This window comes from Mirounga leonina, unplaced genomic scaffold (assembly GCF_011800145.1).
Source record: "Mirounga leonina isolate KUSES-001 unplaced genomic scaffold, KU_Mleo_1.0 Mir_168, whole genome shotgun sequence".
Lineage (NCBI taxonomy): Eukaryota > Metazoa > Chordata > Mammalia > Carnivora > Phocidae > Mirounga > Mirounga leonina.
Genome location: NW_023270426.1, coordinates 65,511,315 through 65,534,690, shown reverse-complemented (window position 1 = coordinate 65,534,690; position 23,376 = coordinate 65,511,315). Strand labels below are relative to the sequence as shown.

General features: G+C 35.2%; 1 protein-coding gene across 1 annotated transcript; it reads left to right on the top strand.

Annotated features, from left to right (window-relative positions):
- Positions 1–23,186, top strand: RIOK2 (RIO kinase 2). The gene is made up of 10 exons (XM_035014936.1): positions 1–172; positions 3,047–3,185; positions 3,944–4,060; positions 6,062–6,237; positions 9,548–9,636; positions 11,554–11,745; positions 14,020–14,112; positions 14,872–15,396; positions 16,868–16,964; positions 21,475–23,186. The coding sequence occupies exons 1-10, from the start codon at positions 107–109 to the stop codon at positions 21,637–21,639; spliced, it is 1,659 nt and encodes a 552-aa protein (XP_034870827.1). The 5' UTR covers positions 1–106; the 3' UTR covers positions 21,640–23,186.
- Positions 23,187–23,376: the final 190 nt, after the last annotated feature.

Here is a 23,376-nt window from a genome sequence, read left to right as displayed (position 1 = left end):
CGCAAGCCACCCGACGGCTGTGAGGCGCCGGAGAGGTTAGGGTACAGGTTTACCTTGTGCTCTTCAGCTGTTGTGAAGGAGTATCCTGGCTTGATCCTGAGCCGCCATGGGGAAAGTGAATGTGGCCAAGTTACGTTACATGAGCCGAGATGACTTCAGGGTCCTGACCGCGGTAAGAAGTTCGCCGTTTCTCCCTGCCCCCAGTCCTTTCCCACCGCGCGTTTTCCTGTTCCGGAGACTCGGCTGAGAGCTGAGCGTACTGTAGGCCCTCTTAAGAGACCCAGGCTCGGAATGAGGAAGAGAAGACCCGACAGTCAGATTTTTCAAAAGCCTTTGTTCGAAAGCTTTTGTCTTCCCCCGAAACAGAGCAAAGTCCCCTCTTCTAATCATTTCCTTCCTTCCTGCTCCCCTACTTATGTTCCAGAGCTATACTTGCATCTCTGTGGCCTGGAAAGCTTCTCTGACCCTGGGCTTCCGACCCCCGGAGAAGGGTTTAAGACTCTTGAGAATTGTTAGCACTGAATTCCTCACTCACAGATGCCCTCACATAGCATTTATTCAGTTTCATTCAATCAACACTTATTTGTCTGGTTTTTAGTGACAATTCTAGGGGATTCAGAGGGGTACAAGACAAGGATGACAGATCACTGAGTAAACGAGTAGATAAAGGAAGACTATCAGATAATAAGTGCTGTGAAGATGATAAAGAGGATAATAGAATAGAAACTGCACGTTTGGGGTGGGGAGCATGAATGCCATCTTTAAATTGTGTAGTCAGAGAAGACTGCCAGAGTGAAAGAATCTTGTCTGTTTACTGTTGTAACCGAAGTGTTAAGGCCTTTTGAAAATGTTCCTGGCGTTTGGTAGGTACTGAATAAATATTTGCCAAGTAAAAGAAAGACTGGCAGGGGAGAGGGGGAAATAATAGGAGCTGAATGAGAAGGAAGTGGTCCAGTGAACTTCTTGGAAAGAGTTGGAGACCGAGGAAACAGCTGTACTAAGTAAAAAGCTTCTGAACTAGAAAGTTTTTGAAGAAAGGCCAGTGTGGCTGGAGCATAATGAGCAAGTTTGGTTGACTGGTTGGAGATGTAATTGGACAAGGTGAGACAGATCATGTGCAGGCTTGGTAAAGAATTTGGAATATATTCTAGATATAGAGGCGCCGCCACTGTTTTAAGCAGGGAAGTGACAAAAACTGATTTCAATGGTAGTAGTCTTACAGCACAAAGATCAACAACACATAGGTTAGGCATTTCCAGAATAAAACAATAAATTTTTTAGAAGCTATTATCTTTTGCTTAAATAGGCAATACTTAAAGATTAAAGTATCAAATGCAAATTCAGTATGAAATTTGGAAGGCACTTAATTCATCTGCACTTTGTCTAAACACCTACTGTCACTTCTGAAAGATACCTTCCTTCTCTGCTTCCTCAGCACATTGATTTATTCCTTAATGCCCAACAGAAACAAGGGAGTCAAGAAAGAATGTTAGAGGCTAACAAGGGAAATGAGTTAAGGTGTGAGATTTTGGTTGGGATATCAAAACATTGCCAGTTTTATCTTCCAGAACTTCATCTCTGCAATATTTAAGTTCTTTTCTGAAGCTCACCAACAAATGACCTGCTTGTTAAATATAATATTTCAGTCTCTGTTGAGTCTTAACCATCCTTGGTATCAGCAGCCACCTTTCCTTGACTCTCTTTCCTTTACTTCTCAGGCCCCTCCTACATCAGTAATCATACTTTGACTGGCTGCCCTTACCTTTTAATGTGAACTTCCCCAAAATTCTGTCCCTCAACCCTCCTTTGTCTTCCATTATCTCTTGTTTGATGATCACACCCACTTCACGGCTTTATCTGTTACCTCTGTCAAATAACTGACAATTTTACCCTTTAATTATGACTTCATTCCTGAGTATAGATACATCTTTCCAAATTACCTTAAACAGCTTCATTTGAAAGACCTTCCAGAACTTTGAGTTGTGATTAATGTCCTTAAAACATCTCTGTTCATGTATCTCCCGTGCGTAAACACCTTCAAGGGTTTTCAGTTTTCCTCAACAAGAAATCTAAACTCCTTGGTCTACATTTCAAGGCCTTCCATACCTTTCTCAAAAGCGTTTTCCATCCACCTTTTCATGAATTCTATTTGCCATCGCACCTGAGCTACCATTGTACTAGCTGTTGCTGTGCTCTGTATTTTCTTGCGTATGTGCCATGTCCAAATCTTTTGCTTTCTCTGATATTCCCTTGTGTGTTTTTTTCGGTTTTCCTTCATCTCAAAGTACACCTCAGGTGCCACTTCTTTGAAACTGATCCCTCAGCTAGAATTATTTTTGTTCAGCCCTGAGCACTTCTTTTTTAGCACTTACCATTTCTTGTCTTCTAATAAAGTTAGATGTGTAGGTTCTTATTTCCACAATTAGATAATAAATTCTTTGAGGGGTAGAGTATTTTTATATATTTTTTAATCTTCCATCACGCCTGCATATGATACTTTCATATTAAATACCTTCTTAATGAATATCTGAAATAACTATAGTTTTTTTTTTTTTTTTTTTTAAGATTTTATTTATTTGACAGATAGCGAGGGAGGGAACATAAGCAGGGGGAGAGGGAGAGGGAGAAGCAGGCTCCCCGCTCAGCAAGGAGCCCGATACAGGGCTTGATCCCAGGACCCTGGGATCATGACCTGAGCCGAAGGCAGATGCTTAACGACTGAGCCACCAAGGCACCCCTGAAATACCTATAGTTTTTAAAAAATATTTAGATGTCAATAAATATCTTAGTATTTGCCACATGTCAGTAAGTGTTAATTATTTGCAATTTTTACCTTTAGAGTTTAGTAGAGAGGCAGAATATGAGTGTCTGTGATTATATAATCAAATTATGATTAGAAATATGTCCAGAGAAGGTAGTACCTACATCTCAGAATTGGCTGGGGAACTGCATGGTCAGAGAAATTTGAAGAAGTTAATTTCTTAGCAAGATTTTGATAGACAACAGCTCTGTTGATTATGATTACATATGATTCCTTTAATTTCAGGTTGAAATGGGCATGAAGAACCATGAAATAGTTCCCTGCAGTTTAGTTGCTTCTATAGCCAGCCTTAAACATGGTGGCTGTAATAAAGTTTTAAGAGAATTAGTGAAACATAAACTCATAGCTTGGGAGCGTACCAAAAGTAAGTATTTATGGCACCATTTGTGATTTTTCATGTAACTGGCTTCCCCCAGAGCAGGCATTTCGAAAGGTGGAAAATGAAAGTTGCCAGACCAGCAAAGTACTCTTTCTAGACCCGAAAACTGCATACATTTACCATGTTCTATTAGAGCTTTCACAGGGCCCACCCAGATCAAAGAGAGTAGAGAAATAGCCTCCATCTCCTGAGAGGGGATTAACAAGTTCCAGTTGGCAGAAGAGCAAGTAGGATAGGGATAATTATTGCCACTATCTTTGGCAAATAATGTTCTACTGCACTACTCTAAAGCATTAATTCTCAAACCACCTGTGGTGAGGGATGAGTTTCTTTTTTTCCACCTATTATGGATCCATGCTTTTATAAAATAACAGTAAAAAAGTAATTGCTAGAAAAATGAAATTTAAAAATTGATAAAATACAGGCACAAATTCCTTATTAGAATTAAAGACATAAAATAAATTTGTCAAAGTGATATAAAAATTTCTTAAGGTAACCACTTCGTTTCAGACTGGTAACAAATATTTAGAGACTGGTGTCAGTCTGAGAGTCACACTTTGAGTAACACTGCTCTAGAGAAAAAAATACAAATTATAGGAAGAAATGCCAGACTCCTAAGACTGGGTAAGCTAATCATTCCAACTAAGATTTCTTATGTTTAAATTCTTCTCATGACTTGAACTAATGTGACTTGATTGTACAATGTAAGTAAAATACAGTCTTTTTCGTTTTATTTTGTCTAGCTGTCCAGGGCTACCGGCTGACAAATGCAGGCTATGATTACCTAGCTTTGAAAACACTTTCTTCTAGACAGGTGGTTGAGTCTGTTGGAAACCAGATGGGTGTTGGCAAAGAATCTGGTAAGTGCTAACTACTACTGAACTCATTTTCTTCGCTCTAGTTTCTATTTATATTTCTCCCTGAGAAAGCATTATCTTTTAATTTTTCCATTTTTTCCAACTGAGCAGTAAATTGAAAAGTTGGTTGGAAACAATATAGATGATGAAATTACCCTTAATTTAGTAGGTTATTGTTTTTTGTAAGTCTCACTGACAATTCAATTATAGCAAGAATTAATTTTCTTCTAATAACTGACATCTTTGGCAAATATTTTATTTACTCTTATTTTATGTATGGTAAATGGATATTTGTAATAGTTAAAATATGCACAAGGGATTATTAGAAGACAGTGAACATCGAAAAGCCACAAACACATTTTTCCATCATAGAAATAGGACAAAGTTAGGGATGTGTAGAACACAGAAAGAAGCTTTCTAAAATAGCATTGAGCAAATAAGTATTGCGGGAGTGCTAAATATAGCACTGTGTGTGTGTGTGTGTGTGTGTGAGAAATGTATAAAATGAGGTAATGAAACACCTTTTTTTTTAGATATGTGCCTCTTAACTTTTTTATGTCTGATTTTTTTTACTTAAAAAAATAATGGCTTTTTTTTAAGGACTTCACTGCATGGAATTGATAAATAGTACAAAAGAAAGTACAATAAAAAGTAAATCTTACTTCTAACCCAGGTCTCAATCTGCTGTTATTACTTCCCAAAATTATTACTGTTGATTGGTATCTTATATATCCTTCTAGAAATATTTTATGTTAATACTAGTATATAATGTACCAAAAATGTATGTATATGCATTCACATATCTTTTTAATCACAGGTGAAAGTAAACATTACTTAACTATTTTACACCTTGATTTTTTCCACCTGATGGTTTTTTTTTTTTTTTTTTAAGATTTTATTTTTAAGTAATCTCTACACCCAACCTGGGGCTCCAACTTACAACCCCATGATCAAGAGTCCCATGCGCTAGGTGCCAGCCAGGTGCCTCTTGATGCATTTCTGATATCATTTCATGTTAACAGATAGGTCTTTTTCATAGTTGCAGAGTTTTACATAGTATTAGTGCTCAGTAATTGATTAACCAGTCCCAGTTGTTAGGGGCATTTATGTTACTTCATCTTTTCTTTTGTGAGTAATGACATGGTAGACATCCTTGTGCACATATCTCTGTGCAAATGTGCAAATAAATTCATAAATACAGTCTTAGGAATTATTAGTGCAAAAGTTATGTACATTTAAAATTTGGTAGTACCAAATTTCCTTTCAAAAGTTTACACTAATTTTAATTCCACCAATGTGAGTTTCTTGATGTATAATAATTAAAATTTCTCATGAATAATTAGGACATGTTTTAAATGTCAGTATTTCAAATAACAACTTTTTTTGATCATTGGAATACTTAGGGGAAGATCTCCATTCTGTTTACTATAGGATTATATTCTTTTTTTTTAAAGATTTTATTTATTTATTTAACAGAGAGCACAAGCAGGGGGAGCAGCAGAGGGAGAGGGAGAAGCAGGCTCCACTGAGCAGGGAGCCCAATGCAGGGATCAATCCCAGGACCCTAGGGATCACGACCCGAGCCAAAGGCAGACACCTAATCGACTGAGCCACCTAGGCACCCCTATAGCCCCTAACAGCTGAATATTATTTATTGAAGCAGTTGAAGAATTGAACTTCATATTGTTGAAAAAGAAGATATTAAATCACTTCTCATACATGTAGGACATGTAAGACAATTTGCCACTAAATTGAACTGAGTATTGAGCACCTTTGGGAGCAATAACCTTTGACACGCTACATCCCTGTTTTCTTTTGTAGTAGATATTAATACATGTTATCTTATTTTGGATTGTATTTAAAATAAAGAATTTTGCTGAGTAATAAATATTCCTGGTTATTAGTAAAGAAAATTTGATACAAATAAAATCAAAATTCAGAAATTACAATTGAACTTTTTGGAATGATAGTATAATAATGATCTTTTCTAAATCTTGGCTCTAGATATTTACATTGTTGCAAATGAAGAAGGGCAGCAATTTGCGTTAAAGCTTCACAGATTGGGAAGAACCTCCTTTCGAAATCTGAAAAACAAACGTGATTATCATAAACACAGGCATAACATGTCTTGGCTTTATTTATCTCGTCTCTCTGCCATGAAAGAATTTGCCTATATGAAGGTATTTGGTAAATAATTTTGTATTTCTTAACAAAATAGTACATGTAGTTGAAAAGATATAGTGACAGTTATCAGTCTTTTGCCCCCACATCTCTCTACCCCAGTCCTAATTCTTTCACTTACTTTTAACTAATGATTATTTCTGTTATTTGCTTTTCTGGTGACTTTTTTTCTTTGTGAAGGCATTTTTCATTGTTACTAATGCAAATTAAGGCAACATGTGTTCTACAGTGTTAATAAGATACTATTTTATAATATGAGGTAATATTCTGCAATATTAACAAGTAGCCTTAAATAATGATGTAATTGCCACCACAAATGTGTGTGTATCTATTCAATATACATAAATACGCATATGTTTGTCTCTAATTGAAAACCCCAGGGAGTTACCTATAGTAGTTATCTGTAGAAACCTTAGTGTCTCAGATAAGTTGACTAGTGTTTTTCCTTCATGTAATGGAGAAGAAATGTTGATTTACAGCATGCAAATTAGGAATGGTAAAAATCTTTAGCCTTTAACCTTTCAACTTCAAAATTAAGTTCAGGGTAGATTGGTTAAGTATCTTTTTTTTTTTTTTTTTTAAGATTTTATTTATTTGGGAGAGTGAGAGAGCACAAGCAGGGGGAGTGGCAGACGGAGAGGGAGAGGCAGGCTCCCGCCAAGCAGAGAGCCTGACATGGGGCCCAATCCCAGGACCCTGGGATCATGACCTTAGCTGAAGTCAGATGCTTAACTGGCTGAGCCACCCAGATGCCCCAAGATTTGTTAAATATCTTTAATAACCAAATTAAATATTTTCAATAACAATTAAACAGAAAATAGTATTGTATTATTACTATTCTCCAATAATAATAGTGTTTGTTACTACTTATCATCACTTTTTAAAATTTTGATTTATTAAAAGTCACACTAGGGGCACCGGGCTGGCTCAGTTGAAAGAGCATGCAACTCTTGATCTGGGGGTTGTGAGTTTGACTCCCATGTTAGGTATAGAGATTACTAAAAATACATACATACATTTAAAAAAAGAGAAGTCACTCTAGTATATGGCCAGTTTATGAAACTCTTAGGAGTTTCAGTTTGGTGTTTTTTGAGTAGGTTATTTTAATTCATGTGCTTACATTTTTAGTAATGATGGGGGAAGAATTCTCAAACAATGTAAGTGATGTTGATACCATAACATGATGTTTCTTGTCTTATACTAACGATTTGTAACCTATGATAGATAATCAGTAAGTAGGCGGTTTGGTAGGGATTGTTACACATTTTCCCAAAACTGCATTAGGTGTTTTCTCAGATGTTTATATGACGGTACTAGGATAGAACCTGGTTGTGCATAAATATGCTCCTTAAATTTTTCTCTTTTTTCCTAGAGAGTAAAATAAGATTAGGCAATAGCTTAAGAATTAAGCCATAGTGCAAGGGCTAGACCACTATGACAATAGTTAAGGTTATTATATGCTGTTGAGCTGCCAAGGCATGTTCAAAAGTACTTGCACTGAAAAAAAAAAATCTTTAAAGCCAAACAAACAAAAACCTTTGGGGAATGGGAAGTAATTCAGTTCCTCTAACAAAGAAGGTAGGAAGTAAACAGCTTTATAAAACTGACCCTGTTAATAGAATATGCTGAATATTATTTGTATGCCTACCACTGTATTAAGTACCTGGCATACAGTGGGGTGAAGGTGTGGATACCAGAGAAATAAGTAATGCAGTCAATGTCTTAAAGTTGGGAATACAACACAAATATATACAAAGAATAGTTTAAAAATTAAATTATTTGTTACATTTAGGGAAACTTCTGTAGACTAGAATAGTTGATGAAGGGGGTTTCATAAAATGAGTAGGAGTTGAGTAGAGTCATGAAGCATGTATGTAATTTGTCTCTAAGGAGAAGATAGTCAGACAGTGTACTGTACTTTGCAGAGGAGCCACTGTGGGCAAAGACATGAATATGAATGTAAGCCCTGTGTGTACTCCAGAGTGCTTATTAAAAAGAGTATTGGGAAAATTAGGACTGGATAAGTAGATTAAAGAGAGTTTTAAAAACTAGGAAAAGTTGGGTGCCTGGGTGGCTCAGTTGGTTAAGCGACTGCCTTCAGCTCAGGTCATGATCCCAGGGTCCTGGGATCGAGTCCCGCGTCGGGCTCCCTGCTCTGCGGGGAGCCTGCTTCTCCCTCTCCCACTCCCCCTGCTTGTGTTCCCTCTCTCGCTGTGTCTCTCTCTGTCAAATAAATAAATAAATAAAATCTTAAAAAAAAAAAAAAAAAAAACTAGGAAAAGTTTTCCAGACTGAGATCAATACTTAGAAACATTGTAGCTTTTTTTTAAAATGGAGCATTGATGTAAGTATTTTAGTTTGGTATTGGTACACAGAATAAAGGTTAGATATGGTGGCAAGAGCTAGAACCACTGTTGGAGCAAACAGGTATAAATAACAAAGGCCTACTTTGAAATGGTAGCATTCTAAATTGTAGAGGGCATAAATCTAAGAGATTTGGACTTTGTAAGCAATAGGATAGGAAAAGTAAAGCATATGGGGAAAGAATGGATTTATGGTTGATCTGAAGTAACATCTGACTCAGACCACTACTGTATATATATTTGTCACATAATCAATTTATTTATATTTTATATTGTGGTCAGTGCTCTATAAACTAAAATGCCTGATCTACTGGGTATTTTATTTCCTAAACTGCCAGAAGACAAGAGTATTTCCCAAATCACAACTTATTTCCATGTGAAATTTTTTTAAAGATTTTATTTATTTATTTGAGAGAAAGAGAGCACAAAGGGAGAGTGAAAGGGAGAAGCAGACTCCCTGCCGAGCTGAGAGCCTGACGTGGGACTCCATCCCAGGAACCTGAGATCACAAACTGAGCCAAAGGCAGATGCTTAACCGACTGAGCCACCCAGGCGCCCTCCATGTGAATTTTTAAGCACACTCCCAATTAATGGCAGAAACTTAACAAAATAAGAAGAAGATATATCCAAGAGACTATAGGCTTCTTGGGGACAGACTTTTTAGCATTCATTTCTGTAACCCTAGCACCATGTATAATATTTAGTAAATGTTCAGTAAATTAAGGCTTGGTGAAAAGGTGAATTAAGTAAACTGATTTAAAATTTTGTTTTATGTATAGCTTATTTTGTGCTGTGAATAGCCATACATAAATAAGCATGTGTTAACTGTAATTTTGTAAAGGCTTGCATGTTTTTTCTTCTGGTTGTGGGCAGGTACATTTGCTTTATTTTTCCCTAAAAATTAATGACCTCTTTATTAGTTTATACCTGTTTTGCTATGTTTTAGGCATTGTATGAGAGGAAATTCCCAGTACCAAAACCAATTGATTATAATCGCCATGCAGTGGTCATGGAACTCATAAATGGCTATCCTCTGTAAGTATTTGTTATTCTTGAAACTATGGATCCTAATAAATAAATGTGAGGTTTAGTTTTCAAAAAAAATTTTTTGATTAAATAGAATATTGCTTCAAGGAGATAAATTAATAGAAGGCTGTAGTCTCATGCAAACTAAAAATTCAGTTTCATTCTGACAGTATGGATTTTGTAATCTCTGTGATTTATTAACAATCTAGTATATACCAAGCACTTTTCTAGTATATACCAAAGCTCAGCAGTGAACAAAACAAAATCTCTCCCTTCATAGAGCTTACATTCTGTTGGAAGGAGACATGCAATAAATAGCTAAAGAAAGAAATGTATGATTATCAGATGGTAGAAAATGCAGTGGATAAAAATAAAACAGGTAAGGGGGAGAGAAAGTACTGAGGTAGGTGGAAGAAGCTGTTGTTTTTACATAAATGGTCGGGAAGAGTCTCACTGATAAGGTGTTTTTTGAGCACAGTCCTAAAAGAAATGAGAGAGAAAACCATGCAGCTATCTAAGAGATCCAGACAGAGGGAGCAGCAAGTACATAAGTCCAGAGATGGGAGCATGCCTAAATGTTCAGGGACCAATGAGGACGCTGGTGTACTTGGAGTTGAGTGAGTGAGGGCAAAGATTATAAGTGATAAGATCAGAGAGGCAGCAGGGAACTAGATCATTTAGGCTTTATAGGTCATTGCAAGGAATTTTTAATTTTTTTAATACATTTGATATATAAATTTAAAGTGTGCAACATGTTGATTTCATACATGTATGTATTGCAATGTCATTGCCAATGTAGCAATAGTTAGCACAAGGGCTTTTTTATTTTGATTGGGATAGGAAGCTATGGAGGATTTTGGAGAAGAGATGTGATGTAACTGTTTTAATAGGATTACTGTGGCTGTTGTTTTGAGAATAGACTGAAAGGAGACAAGGACAGAATTAGGAAGACAAATTAGGCGATTATTGTAATAATCCAGACAAGAGATGATGGTTGTTTAGATCAGAGTTGTAGATTTGAAGGTGATAAAAAGTGGTCAGATTCTGGATATATTTTTTAGGTAGAGCCAACATGATTTGTTTGAGATTGGATATTGATATGAAGTAAGAGGAATGTCAAGGATAACACCAAGGTTTTGGGCCTGAATAACAAATTAAGTGGAGGTACAAAGGTGTTTCTACAGAAATGGGAAAGACTATAGAAAGAGCAGCTTGGAGTTAGAGGGTGAAATAGAATCAGAGGTTCAGTGTGGGACACGGTTAAGTTTGAGATGCCTTAGAGTTCAGAGAAGTCTAAATTGAGGTCAGTGTATATATAGTGTTTAAAGCCATGAGCCTGAGTGAGATCACCAAGAATAACTGTAAATAAAGGCTCCTAGCAATAACCTTTGAGGAGCTCCAAAATCTAAAAGTCAAGGAAAGATGAAGAACTAGTAAAAAAAAGACTAAGAAGGAATGATAAATAATGGAAAGAGGACAGCCTTAAGAGTTGGTGTACCAAGAGTAAAGTGAAGGAATGTTTCAACAAGGGTGAAGAGGTTAACTGACAGAACAAATAATGACTACTGGATTTAACAACATGGAAGTCATTGGTAGCTTTGACCAGACCTATTTCTTTGGAACAAGGTGGATGAAAATGTTTGAAATGGGTTCATTAGAATGGGAGAGAAAAAATGAAGAAAGTGCATGTAGAGGAGTTTAGCTGTAATTATCACAGAAAGTCTATAGTAGAAAGAGAATACAGAATTGAGGCAGGTCATGGCTTCTTTTTTTTTTAAATAGGTGGGAGCTGTTATATCATGTCTGTATGCTGATAGAAATGAGAAAGTTGTTAAGGAATTAAGGAATGGAAATAATAATACACACACATGTTTGCTTTCATGAAAATTACAAATGAATACAAATAACCTATTTTCATATTTTCAGATGTCAGATACACCATGTTGAAGATCCTGCATCAGTGTATGATGAAGCTATGGAACTAATTGTCAAACTTGCAAATCATGGACTGATTCATGGAGATTTTAATGAATTTAATCTCATTTTGGATAAAGATGACCACATCACCATGATTGACTTTCCACAGATGGTTTCAACTTCTCATCACAATGCTGAATGGTATATGCTAAAAGTGTTTCTGGATATGGGTGTGTTTATGTGTGATGTAATAATTTTTTTCTTAATTTTTCAACTTTGTCATACTGTCATTTGGGTCAATAACTGGTTTGAAGTGGCTGATGTTAATGGTCTAAAAATTTGGTGGATTTTTTAAAGATTTATTTTATTTGAGAGAGCGTGCGCAGAAGGAGGGGCAATAGAATTTGAGTTACTTGTGTGATCTGACAGACTTTCGAAAGTTAACCTTTCTTAGCCAAACGACCCTTTATTCAAACTTTTACGTAAAAGCCCAGTTTTTAAAACAAAAGCCTGCTAAGAAAAAGTAGGGACATAGAGAAGGAGACCCTAGAACCCCGTCCTCTCTGCCTTTCCCCCTTCTCTTTGCTCCATGGTTGCCTCCAAGAGTGTTATACCAAAGCATAATTTGATAATTGTGATGGCCTTAATAAAAATTGTAATTTTGGAGGGGACTCAGTTGCCAGATCAAGAATATCTCTCCTGGGACGCCTGGGTGGCTCAGTCGGTTAAGCGGCTACCTTCGGCCCAGGTCATGATCCCAGGGTCCTGGGATCGAGTCCCATATCGGGCTCCTTGCTCAGTAGGGAACCTGCTTCTCCCTCTCTCTCCCTCTGCTTGTGCTCTGTCAAATAAATAAAATCTTTAAAAAAAAAAAAAAAAAAGAATATCTCTCCTGTCATTTTTAGCTTTTATTTTATTATTAGAAAAGAATTCATATAAAACCTCATCCCTCATGCAGGGCAGGGAATGATAAGCTCATTCCTCACATTACTTAACCATGTAAGCTAGCCAAGCTGTGAAATATGACAGAATATTTTCCCTTGTATTTCATGATGCAACTGATTGTAATCAAATTAAAGTTGAATATTTTTTCTCCTCCTGTTCCAAGTTACAATATGAGAAACTTCTCTTTTTTCCTGAAGATAACAACCGCTATCACTTACATAATAGAGATAATGAATTCTTCGAAAGTGGGAACTCAAACCAGTTTGTGTTCAGTCAAGATTTTCTTCCTCCTGATTCTCATTAGAAAATGTCTATACTTACTCTAAAAAAGAAATGTCCGTTAAATATATTTAAGAATATTTCCAACCAAACAATTATTAATAGATTATTAGGTGCTTGGGTGGTTAATATATCTTTGGATGGTAACTAATCACCATTTTTATTATATGAGGTAACATAGTCACACAATGAAGGAACATCCAGGAACCACCAGAGTTAGAGAAGGAAACGATGACAAATCATGACATTTGAAGTGTAGGCTGCATTATTCTATAGGGAAACAGTGTGATTTAACTTGATATTTAATGGGCAGGTACTGGGGTAAAGGAGTTGTGCTAAGCACCAGAAATTAAGATATAAATTAATAATTACAAATAAGACCTATCTCTGCTTTTGAAGATTTTGAGATTTTATCTAGTTAGATGAAACATAGACATATGTAAAAAGATAATTTTAAAATAATTTATTGAGGTTTTTCCCAGGGTGCCCTAACAGGAAAGAAGAGTGGCATTATCTTTGTTTCCAGACTTTATATTTCTCTAAAATATTAATATTCAAGCAGGTAGTCAATTCCACATCACCCTGTTTCTTAATTCTCCTTTGTCTAGAAACCTAGAGAATTTAATCTGTTCTCACTGCTATGGTGGCCGAAAAAGCAACCTGATATTCACAGGTCCTTCTACCCTGGTCCAGATTAACATGTCTTCAGATCATTATTTATAAGCCACAGCATTGTTTATCTCTTTTGGCTGTTCTTGCAAATTAACTAATGGATAATAACATAATTAATAGTCCCCAAACTTTTTCTTAGGCATCACTAACCTATTTTATCTTTAGCTTTTGCCGTTGACTGGGTTCTAGTGGGTATAGCTGATGAGTATAACCAGCCAGACTGGAAACAAAAGAGGAAAAGTGGAAACCTGCCCCACACCGCAAATCCAGTCTTCTTTTCTGAGATTCATATACATCTTATCTTCTCTTAGTATGTCTGTTACAGTATGGGAAGACCTCAAGTTTTCTAACTATAGGGACTATGCCTTTCACAGCTTATATTTCCGCTTAGTTTCTCTGCTTTTAGTTTTAGTTTTTCAGACACACTGGCAACTGATTTGTTTCTTGTATTTTTTTCTTATGAGTAACATCCTTTTTCATACAGTGATTAGGAGTGTCATTAATAGGATATTGTCATTGACTAAGAAGGAAAAATGTAAGCAACACAGGCTATATCAAAAATGATTCTTGCTTTTACAGGTATTTTGACAGAGATGTTAAATGCATTAGAGATTTCTTCATGAAACGTTTCGGCTATGAAAGTGAGCTTTATCCAACTTTTAGTGATATCAGGTTTGTACTCTGCTTTGTTTAAAATGATAAAACTGTTTAAATAACCTGATTTATTTAATTCTAAGAGTTTTAACAGTTAGTTTCATCTTAAAAATTTCCAAATAGTGACCTTCAGCACATTAAATCATTGTTGAGTATCATTGCTGTCTAATGTATAAATGAAACTTAAAAACTAGAAAATTCCTGCCTTTGGTCTGTTAAGGCAATGTTACTGAATTTAGGGGAGGAACATACATAGTTTCTTATAAATTCACAAACTTTTACTGCAAAGTACAGTTTAATATGTGAATAACCCATTTTTAAGGAAGCAAGTCAAATATTCATTGGAATTTATGTTTTCCTTCCTTCATAAGAGAAGCTATGTTTAATTGATTCATGGAACGTAATTAAATATAAATCCTCAAAGCAAAAATTTCCCATTTATTTTATATACTTAGTTAAGATACTGTTTTCTGATTTGGGATGATTGACATAACTTAAAAGAAGAAATCTTTAGCCCCCTTTGAAAGTGAATTTATTAAATCAATATCAGCTGAAGTTTAACCTTTTACTAGGATTTGTTGCTTTTCATAGTCACTTTATTCTTAAGTGACAGCAAGCCTATATCTTTTACATTTTATACTTAACTATTAGATTTTAGGCAAAGAAAAATCTTTAAAATATATAAACTACCAAACTCATTTGAGGATTATAATTTATCAGAATAATAAATACTTACCCATGTCAGGTAAGTATTTGTTTATCATTCTTTTTTCCTAGGAGGGAGGACTCTCTTGATGTAGAGGTTTCTGCCAGTGGCTACACAAAGGAAATGGAGGCAGATGGTGAACTGCTTCATCCAGTAGGTCCAGATGATAAAAATACTGAAACAGAAAACAGGTCTGAATTCTCACATTCTGATGAAGAGATGTCAGAGAAAGCAAAGGTTTGTAGTTTAGAAAATCAGAGTGATCGAAACTCTACAGATGAAACAGCTGACTGCTGTTGCATATCATCTGGAGATCTTGAGCAAATAAAGGAAGATGATTTGTCAGAGGAGAGTGCTGATGCACACAATTTTGAAATACCTGAATTCATTCGAGCTTTAGAAGAAATAGAAGGGCAGGATGTTGACAACAGTTCTGTAACTGAGTGTTCTGAAGAGAAAAACAAAACTGAAAATGACACCAGGCAAGATGGTAAAGCAGGTCAAGGAGGAATCCCCATGGGCTCTGAAGAGTATGAAGATGCATGCCCTCATCTGATTGCCTTGTCGTCATTAAACAAAGAAATCAGGCCTTTCAGGTATAGATGTCTGTTGATTGATTTTTTTACTTTAATGTGGAGACCTATACTTTCTTCAAGTCTGGTAAATGAGTGTGTTTGTTTGTTTTTTCCCAAATGATATAACAGAGCTATATTCTGCCCCATTATGTGTAAAAAATGAAAGCAAATAACCTTTTGTTGTTAAAATTCACATTACCCTTTACAAACCATTGTGTTAGTTTTAAGCAGTTCTGCCTTAAAAATGCAAACCAGTTACTTTAAAAGAATTATTTACAAATAATTGATAAATTGATCTTGATAAATTGACCAAGTTGTAGATGGATGAATGTTCATATATTTTTGTAATTTTACATCTAATGTAGGTTTGATTTATACGTAGTCCAATAAACATGCAGTAAATATGCTCTCTTCGTAAAATATCTATTTATAGTGAATTTTCTCTGGTACTTTGAACCCTCTATCTATGTAATGTTACTATGTTATTTTTCTTGTAAGAGTTTCTTTCTTGCAAATATTAATATTAGCAAAAGATAGAAAAAATTTAATTTTTAGATTTGGGATAGTTTAGCCAGAATCAATTATAGTTTAATGGAGTTTTATTCAAAATAGTAATATGACAAAATTAAATCAATAGTACATTTATTAGGCATTCCTCAGTATGGCTTATATCCTAGGGCTGTCTTAATCTTTAGAATTTTATTATGAAGCAAAACAGAAATGTTGTGCCTTTTTTGTATAACCATATCTGGAGTCTCAGGGCTATTACCACTCAAATAATAAGCTTATAAAGTTAAATTAAAATCAAGGGTGGCAGTGGCTGAGGAATTTCAGTAAGTAATAGAAGAAAATATACATAGGCTAAATAGTTTTAGCATGGAATGATTTGTTCTCTTTGAACACATGTTGGGCAAAATTTTTATTATTCAGAGTAGAAACAATGATAACATTTTGATGAAAAATATTGACTTTAAGGGTTAATATGGTCTGAGTTTCTTATACCTTTTATACATTAAAAATTTGAGCAATGTGTAAAACAAATTAGTTTCCATCATTTTTTCTGCCTTCGCAGAGCAGATTGTATAGAGTAAGAGTACTCTCTCTTGCATCTGTTGTTGTTTGGGAGATGGCAGGGAAGTGTTCCAAGGATTTATATTGTAAGAGGCAGATGTGTAAAGTTCAGTGAAAGAAAAGGAGAGGATTAGTGGGAAAGATATGAATTGTGGGGATGTGATCACAAATTTGGTGGCTGAAACATTCTACCATTTTGCAATTTTGATAGTGATTATTCGAATGCTGTAAAATGAAAAGTGTTAATATATTGGGCTGAATTGTGGGTAGTTTTGCCTTCACAGAAATTTTAAATATAATGATCTTTCCGGCCTGTATGTTATGTTTTTTAAGTTTTACTATCATGTAGGAATAATATAAATTAATCACACATAATTAACTAAAATTAACTGGATAATTTGTGATTTTCTTTTACCTTTAGAGATGAAGAAAATACAGAAGATAATAAACAGTACAGAACAAGAACTCTGAGTGTTACTTCTGCGGGCAGTGTTTTAAGCTGTTCAACAATTCCTCCGGTAACTATTCAGCATTTTCCAAATGTTGATTAGGTCATTACCATGGACAGATTATAGATGCTCATATATGGTCTAGTCCCTGACGTTTAACAATGAAGAAATTGAGGCCCAGATAGGTTATGTGACTTTGCTCAAGGTTACCCAGTGACAGCACTGCAGCTGAAGTGCAAAGGTGTACCAGTTTCACTAGCTAGTTCTTTAATTTTGAGGGAGAAAAATAGGTGATTTAAAAATTTGGGGTATCTTAAGTTTTTGTTAGACATGTAGCAGCAATGTTCAAAAGAATTTCTTAAGGAACATTTTCTGTGCAGGATAGTGAACACAAATAAGGCAGCTCCTGAGGAGCTTTACTGCCTGCCATCCTTCTCTGCAGAGTACCCAATAGAAATAATCAGTTTATTTCCTTTGTAAATTTTTAAGGAAAGGGATAAAATTACATCATTGGTGTATTGGGTGTTTTCCTTCTGCTTAAAGGCATTAAGTTAAATACCATTGAAACCAGTTTTTAGTGGTAACTTCACTTAAAATGAACAAAAGAAAATCAATTTAGAAGTTAGAAAGGAGGAAATAAAATTATGTGGAATGTGAATTCAAACTAAAGAAAAGAACTTTGTTTTTACTGAACTTCTGATTTCCAAGTTCATATGTATTGTCAGTAAGCTAAAATATATGTTCTATGGATATAATATGGGATATTTACAAAATTAAATCAGAATTATCAAAGACAAGCTAAAAATAACATACTGTATTTTATAATATAGCACCCTTTTAATGGTTCTAGGAACTTTACTTGATAATAGAAATATTTAGAGTTTGTCAGACCAAAATAAAAGTGTGAAATTCTGTAAATGTATAAATTTTTTTTTATACTTTTTACTGTTGGCCTTTTAATTTATCTGATTTTCTGGATGTAAAATTTAAATCTATGGGATTTTGAAACATCTAATAATTATATTAAAAGATAAAAGTCTCCCTTTAAGTATTATCAACCTGTTTTTATTAAGAATTTCTCACACTTTTTAGGGGTGCCTAGGTGGTGCAGTCAGTTGAGTGTCTGACCCTTGTTTTTGGCTCAGGTCTTGATCTCAGAGTCCTGTGATCAAGCCCCAGGCCCCGTGTCAGGCTCTTGCTCAGTCTCATGCTTAAGATTCTCCCACTCCCTCTGCCCCTCCCCTCTCTCTGTCTTTCTCTCAAATAAATAAATAAATCTAAAAAAATAAAAAAGAATTTCTCCTGCTCTTTAATTGCCTGTCCACCCTTGGCTTTTATATTTTCTATACTTAATGAGTTTTATTTACCCTTTTTTTTTTTTTTTTACTTCTTAGATTCAAAACGTAAGTGCTTTTATGTAATTACAGTGGTGTAAAATCGGCACTTGAATATAAAGTTTAGATTACTAATTAATGCTACTTCCTTAAATTCTAAGTTATGCTGTCTTCTGTATATAAAGATGATGACACTGACATTGTCTTTAGCTCTTGACTTTATCCCATTTCCTTTATAGCTAACAGGAACTTAAAGTTTAAAATGGGGTCAAACCTATAATGAACTGCATTATAAAATACAAATTTGCGGGCACCTGGGTGGCTCAGTTGGTTGGGTGACTGCCTTCGGCTCAGATCATGATCCTGGAGTCCAGGATCGAGTCCCGCATCGGGCTCCCTGCTCAGCAGGGAGTCTGCTTCTCCCCCTGACTCTCCCCCCTCTCATGTGCTCTCTCTTTCTCATTCTCTCTCTCAAATAAATAAATAAAATCTTTAAAAAATAAATAAAAAATAAATAAAATTAAAAAAAATACAAATTTGCCTTCTAAAGAGAAAAAAAGATCTCTTACGCCTCACTTGATCAAAAAGGTTTCCCTGTAATCATTGGAAACAAATTGATCATCTTAATTCTACATTCTTTTGGAAATTTGGTCACACTGTTTTCCTTGAGGTCACATTATTTTGTTAAAAGGTTAGGAGAAAACAGTTTATTTTGTTAACCTCTGTTAATTTGATTATTGTTTTACTGTCTGGTAAAAGATTTTCTCTGTATTCTTTGGAACTGTAATTGTAAGATCTGTTTTCTTCATGTAAATGCTTTTATAGTTCTCTATTAGCAAAGTTGCCACTTACCAACCCTGTTCTTCCTAATATGTAAAATGTAACAAATTCTAATTAAACTTAAGGTATATTGCTTTTTAATAAATGTACATGTCAACAAAAACAACAATGGAATCAACAAAATGCATGATTTTTGTTAATTTTTTTATGTACTGTAATAATCACAAGTATTTTTAATTTCGTGTTTCATCATTTTAAGAAATATATACTAAACGAGATTTTTCTCCCTCTTATTTTAACATGAAAAAATTAACCTTGTAGGATTCATAAATTGTTCTGGATTAGGAGGAGGTGCATGCATAGTAATCTGTTGTCTCCTTATTTTCTCCAGCTTCTTGGTATGATTATCAAGCAGAACATTTAGAAAATAATTAATTTTTTTCTTGGCAGCATTCTAGAGGCCTCTGTGGTGCACGTTCTACTGTTGTCTTCCTGGGACTTTTCCTCTCCTGTTTATTGTTGCCTTCTTTCCTAGTTCCATCTCTTTCTCTTACCTAGTTTACGTCTTTACTTGGCCATACAGATTCCAGTAATTATATGAGTGAATGGGAGGGTCAGTACTTATTTATTTCTAAAAATGTCTTAACCTGTTCTCACACTTGATTGGGAGTTTAAGTGTTCGAGTTGTGGTTTGGAAATAATTTTCCTTCAGAATTCTGAAAGTATTGCTTTTTTGTCTTTGTTTTAGTTAAGAAGATGTGCTTTTCTAATTCAGAATTTTGGTCTTCCGTTGGGGTGAGGAGACTATGATAGTTTTGCTGGTCTTCCTAGGGTAGGGAAGAGTCCTGGGGGCCAATTACATTTATTCTAAACTTTCAGCCAATCCTAGAGCTTTCAGTTCTGAAACTTCTGGGATACCAGTTCCTTCTAAGTCTCCTGCCTTTACTGGGTTTGGGTGACTACATCTCATGGGGTATCAGCCTCTGCAGGGACTTGAATTCTGATTCTTCCATCTGTTTCCACTCTCTGTTCTCTTACCTTTTTTCCCATTGAGAATCATTAAGACTAAAATTAAGAAGGAAAACTTTTTAAAACCTGTTAATTGAATGTAGTTTCCTTAACTGTGTTAAATGATGCAAAGTCTCCATTTAACTTACCTGGACCAAAGTTTTATAGTACACATATACAACCCAAGAAACAGTGTGATAGGCAGACTAATTCTTCTAGCCCCTTTTTACCTCAGATCCGTTATTCTTTAATTTTTTAACTTGACAGGTTTTTAATAAATGCTTCTTTGTGCCTAGCATAGGGTGGGGCATATTAACAAGAGACCCTTGGTTCAGGGCGCCTGGGTGGCTCAGTCGTTAGGCATCTGCCTTCGGCTCAGGTCATGATCCCAGGGTCCTGGGATCGAGCCCCACATCGGGCTCCCTGCTCGTCGGGCAGCCTGCTTCTCCCTCTCCCACTCCCCCTGCTTGTGTTCCCTCTCTCGCTGTGTCTCTGTCAAATAAATAAAATCTTGAAAAAAAAAGAGACCCTTGGTTCAACCTTTGCAGTGTTTACCTTGTTTTTAGGAAATAAGTTGGATGATACAAGGTTATATACAATTAAATATCAGGCTGTAGTGCTTCAGATGAAGAAAAGGTTATTAGGAACAGAATATTCAAACTTTTTATTCATCTTGTAAGTGACATTGGCAGCCTGGCTCTTAATAAGAATAATTTGAGTTTATACTGAGAAAGCATTCTACATCTCCAGAAATTGTATAAAGACTTTTCCATGTAACTGCTGCCATTAGATCATCTCTACACCTGAAGTTATGAAGGCACTCTTGGATACATTTTTTTGTAAAGATTTTATTTATTTATTTGAGAGAGAGAAAGATAGTGAGTGAGAGCACAGTGGGAGGGAGGAGCAGGCTCCCTGATGAGCAGGCAACCCCATGTGGGGCTCGATGCAAAGACCCTAAGATCATGACCTGAGCCGAAGGCAGATGCTTAACCAGCTGAGCCACCTAGGCGCCCCACTCTTGGATACATTTTGACCAGTTGTGAATGCTTTTAAACATAATTCTCTACTACAAAGCCATGTCTACTTTTATCTTGAAAGCAGAGCAACAAGCAGTTTTTATCTTGGGTTTTTTGGTTTGGGGTTTTTGTTTTCAGTTTTCCTGATGGACACTAGGTGGCACTATGGCGATTTGTTATTCAAAGAATTGTGTAGTACTTTTTGCTATAAAATCTATATTTCTGTTAGGAATTTATTTTCTCCTATTTTGTAACCATTAGTTTGGTGTTTATTTTATTGCTGGTTCACATAGTACTGTCAGTGTTTTTAATTTAAGAAATTCATGCTCTTAACAAATTTGAAAAAATATTAGCAATGTAAATCTTTGTTTTATTGAATATTTACTCCTTATCAAAATGGTCAATTATCAGTAATACTGATTCATGAAATCTTTCCAGGAAATGGTGAAGCAGAAGGTGAAACGTCAGTTGACAAAACAGCAAAAATCAGCTGTCAGACGTCGATTGCAAAAAGGAGAAGCAAATATATTTACGAAACAACGGAGAGAGAACATGCAAAATATTAAATCAAGCTTGGAAGCAGCCAACTTTTGGGGAGAGTAATATATTTAAGATCTTGAACATTTTCCAAAAAGTTACTATAATCCCTTTTTAAGCCACCCCTAGTCTTTTCTAGACCAAGACAGATATATAAATAGATAAATAAACTCTCTTTCATCTGTTAATTTGACTCATTTGGTACATGTCTTCCAAAGAATAATTATAGTATTCTGCTAAAGCAATCTAATTCTCCCAAGTATTTTAGGTGACTGGTGAATCCGCTAAAATCTGTTTTTCAAAATAATCTTTTTTAGAAATATTTGGGTATTTAAAAAAAATACCACTGTTTTTTTGCTTTTTGTTCTAACTACATTGTAGGGTTGTTTTGAGGACTACATAAGTTAATGCACAGAAAGCACTTAGAACAACGCCCAGCACTTCATAAACATTCCTTAAAGTGTAGCTATTAGAATGATAATTGTAATGTTTATCTTTCTGCTTTTCTAACGATTTGGTTGCATTCTATTTAACCATTGAAAGAATCTACTGTCATCTGTTTTTTTAGTTTCCAGTATTAAGGGTCAGCCACTAATGCATAATTTTATTTTCTGCTTTTTAAATTGGTAATGCGGTCATGGGAACAGAAAGTTGCTATGGTCTCACCAGTTTCCACATTTGCCAGTTTTTATGCAGGCCTGAGCAGAAGTAGAAGAGTTAGGGGTGTGAGGAGGTAGAATTGATGAGGAATGAAAACTTATCTCTTAATTCTCTTAGCTGGGTGGGTCCAGAACATGTTTTCACTTCGATAGTAACAAATACTTTAGTACAGGAAAGAAAGAAAATATGTAAGACATGGTTCCTCCCTCAAAGACTGTGTAATCCAGTGAGATGTGAAGATGGGTGCCAAAGTGTGTATGTACCTGATGATGAATTCGTCCCCTCGGCATTGCCCAATGGGCCAAAAGGAGCATCACCTATGGTGGAAAATGGCCACTAGATGGCAGTCACTCCACGGTCACCAGACAGAATGTCCTAAAATTATTTGCATCCGTGATAATGATCTACCAAAAAAAAAAAAACAGATTTATTTCCAAAAATGATAAAGACTGCAGATTCCCTCTCACCTTTGTAAAATTCATTCTACTGTTTGCAAGACCTATCATCTAATAAATTACCTTTAATAATGGAGATGCAAGAAAATATCTAATTCAATTCCCCTGAAAATAAACTTATACTAATTTGGGAAGTGTTTACCTAGCTTTGAATTTTAGATGTGTCTTTAAAGCATTTACTAAATAAATCTACTTTAAAGCATTTTAATAGCATAAAATGGTATTGGAGACAGCTTAATAGAACCACAGAATATGTATCTTATAATACATATTTGGAATGTCAAAGGTAAACTGGGAATAAAACTATATGACTTCATCCTCAATTTTACTGAGTTGATGAGTCTACTTTTGGTACCTACTACATAAAAAACATGCTGCTACTTAAGGAACTTTGAAGGCAAATAAACATAGTTCTTATTCTTAATAGATTTCCTGTGGTTTTCAGAACAAATCAGTCAAATGCACAAATCTAAACAAATTACTCAGTGTCTAATCACAGCAATTTCTAAAAGATGTTTTTGAGTAGCCATCAATTAGAAGTCAGTTTGCCCTATCAGACAGCATGTAACCCTCATGTTTTAAAACATCCATAGTGAATAATGAGCAAAAACAAAATATAAGTGTACTACTAATGTAGTCAAAGCGTGTACTTTGCTAATAAAACACTTGAGTCTGGGAGTTCCAAATG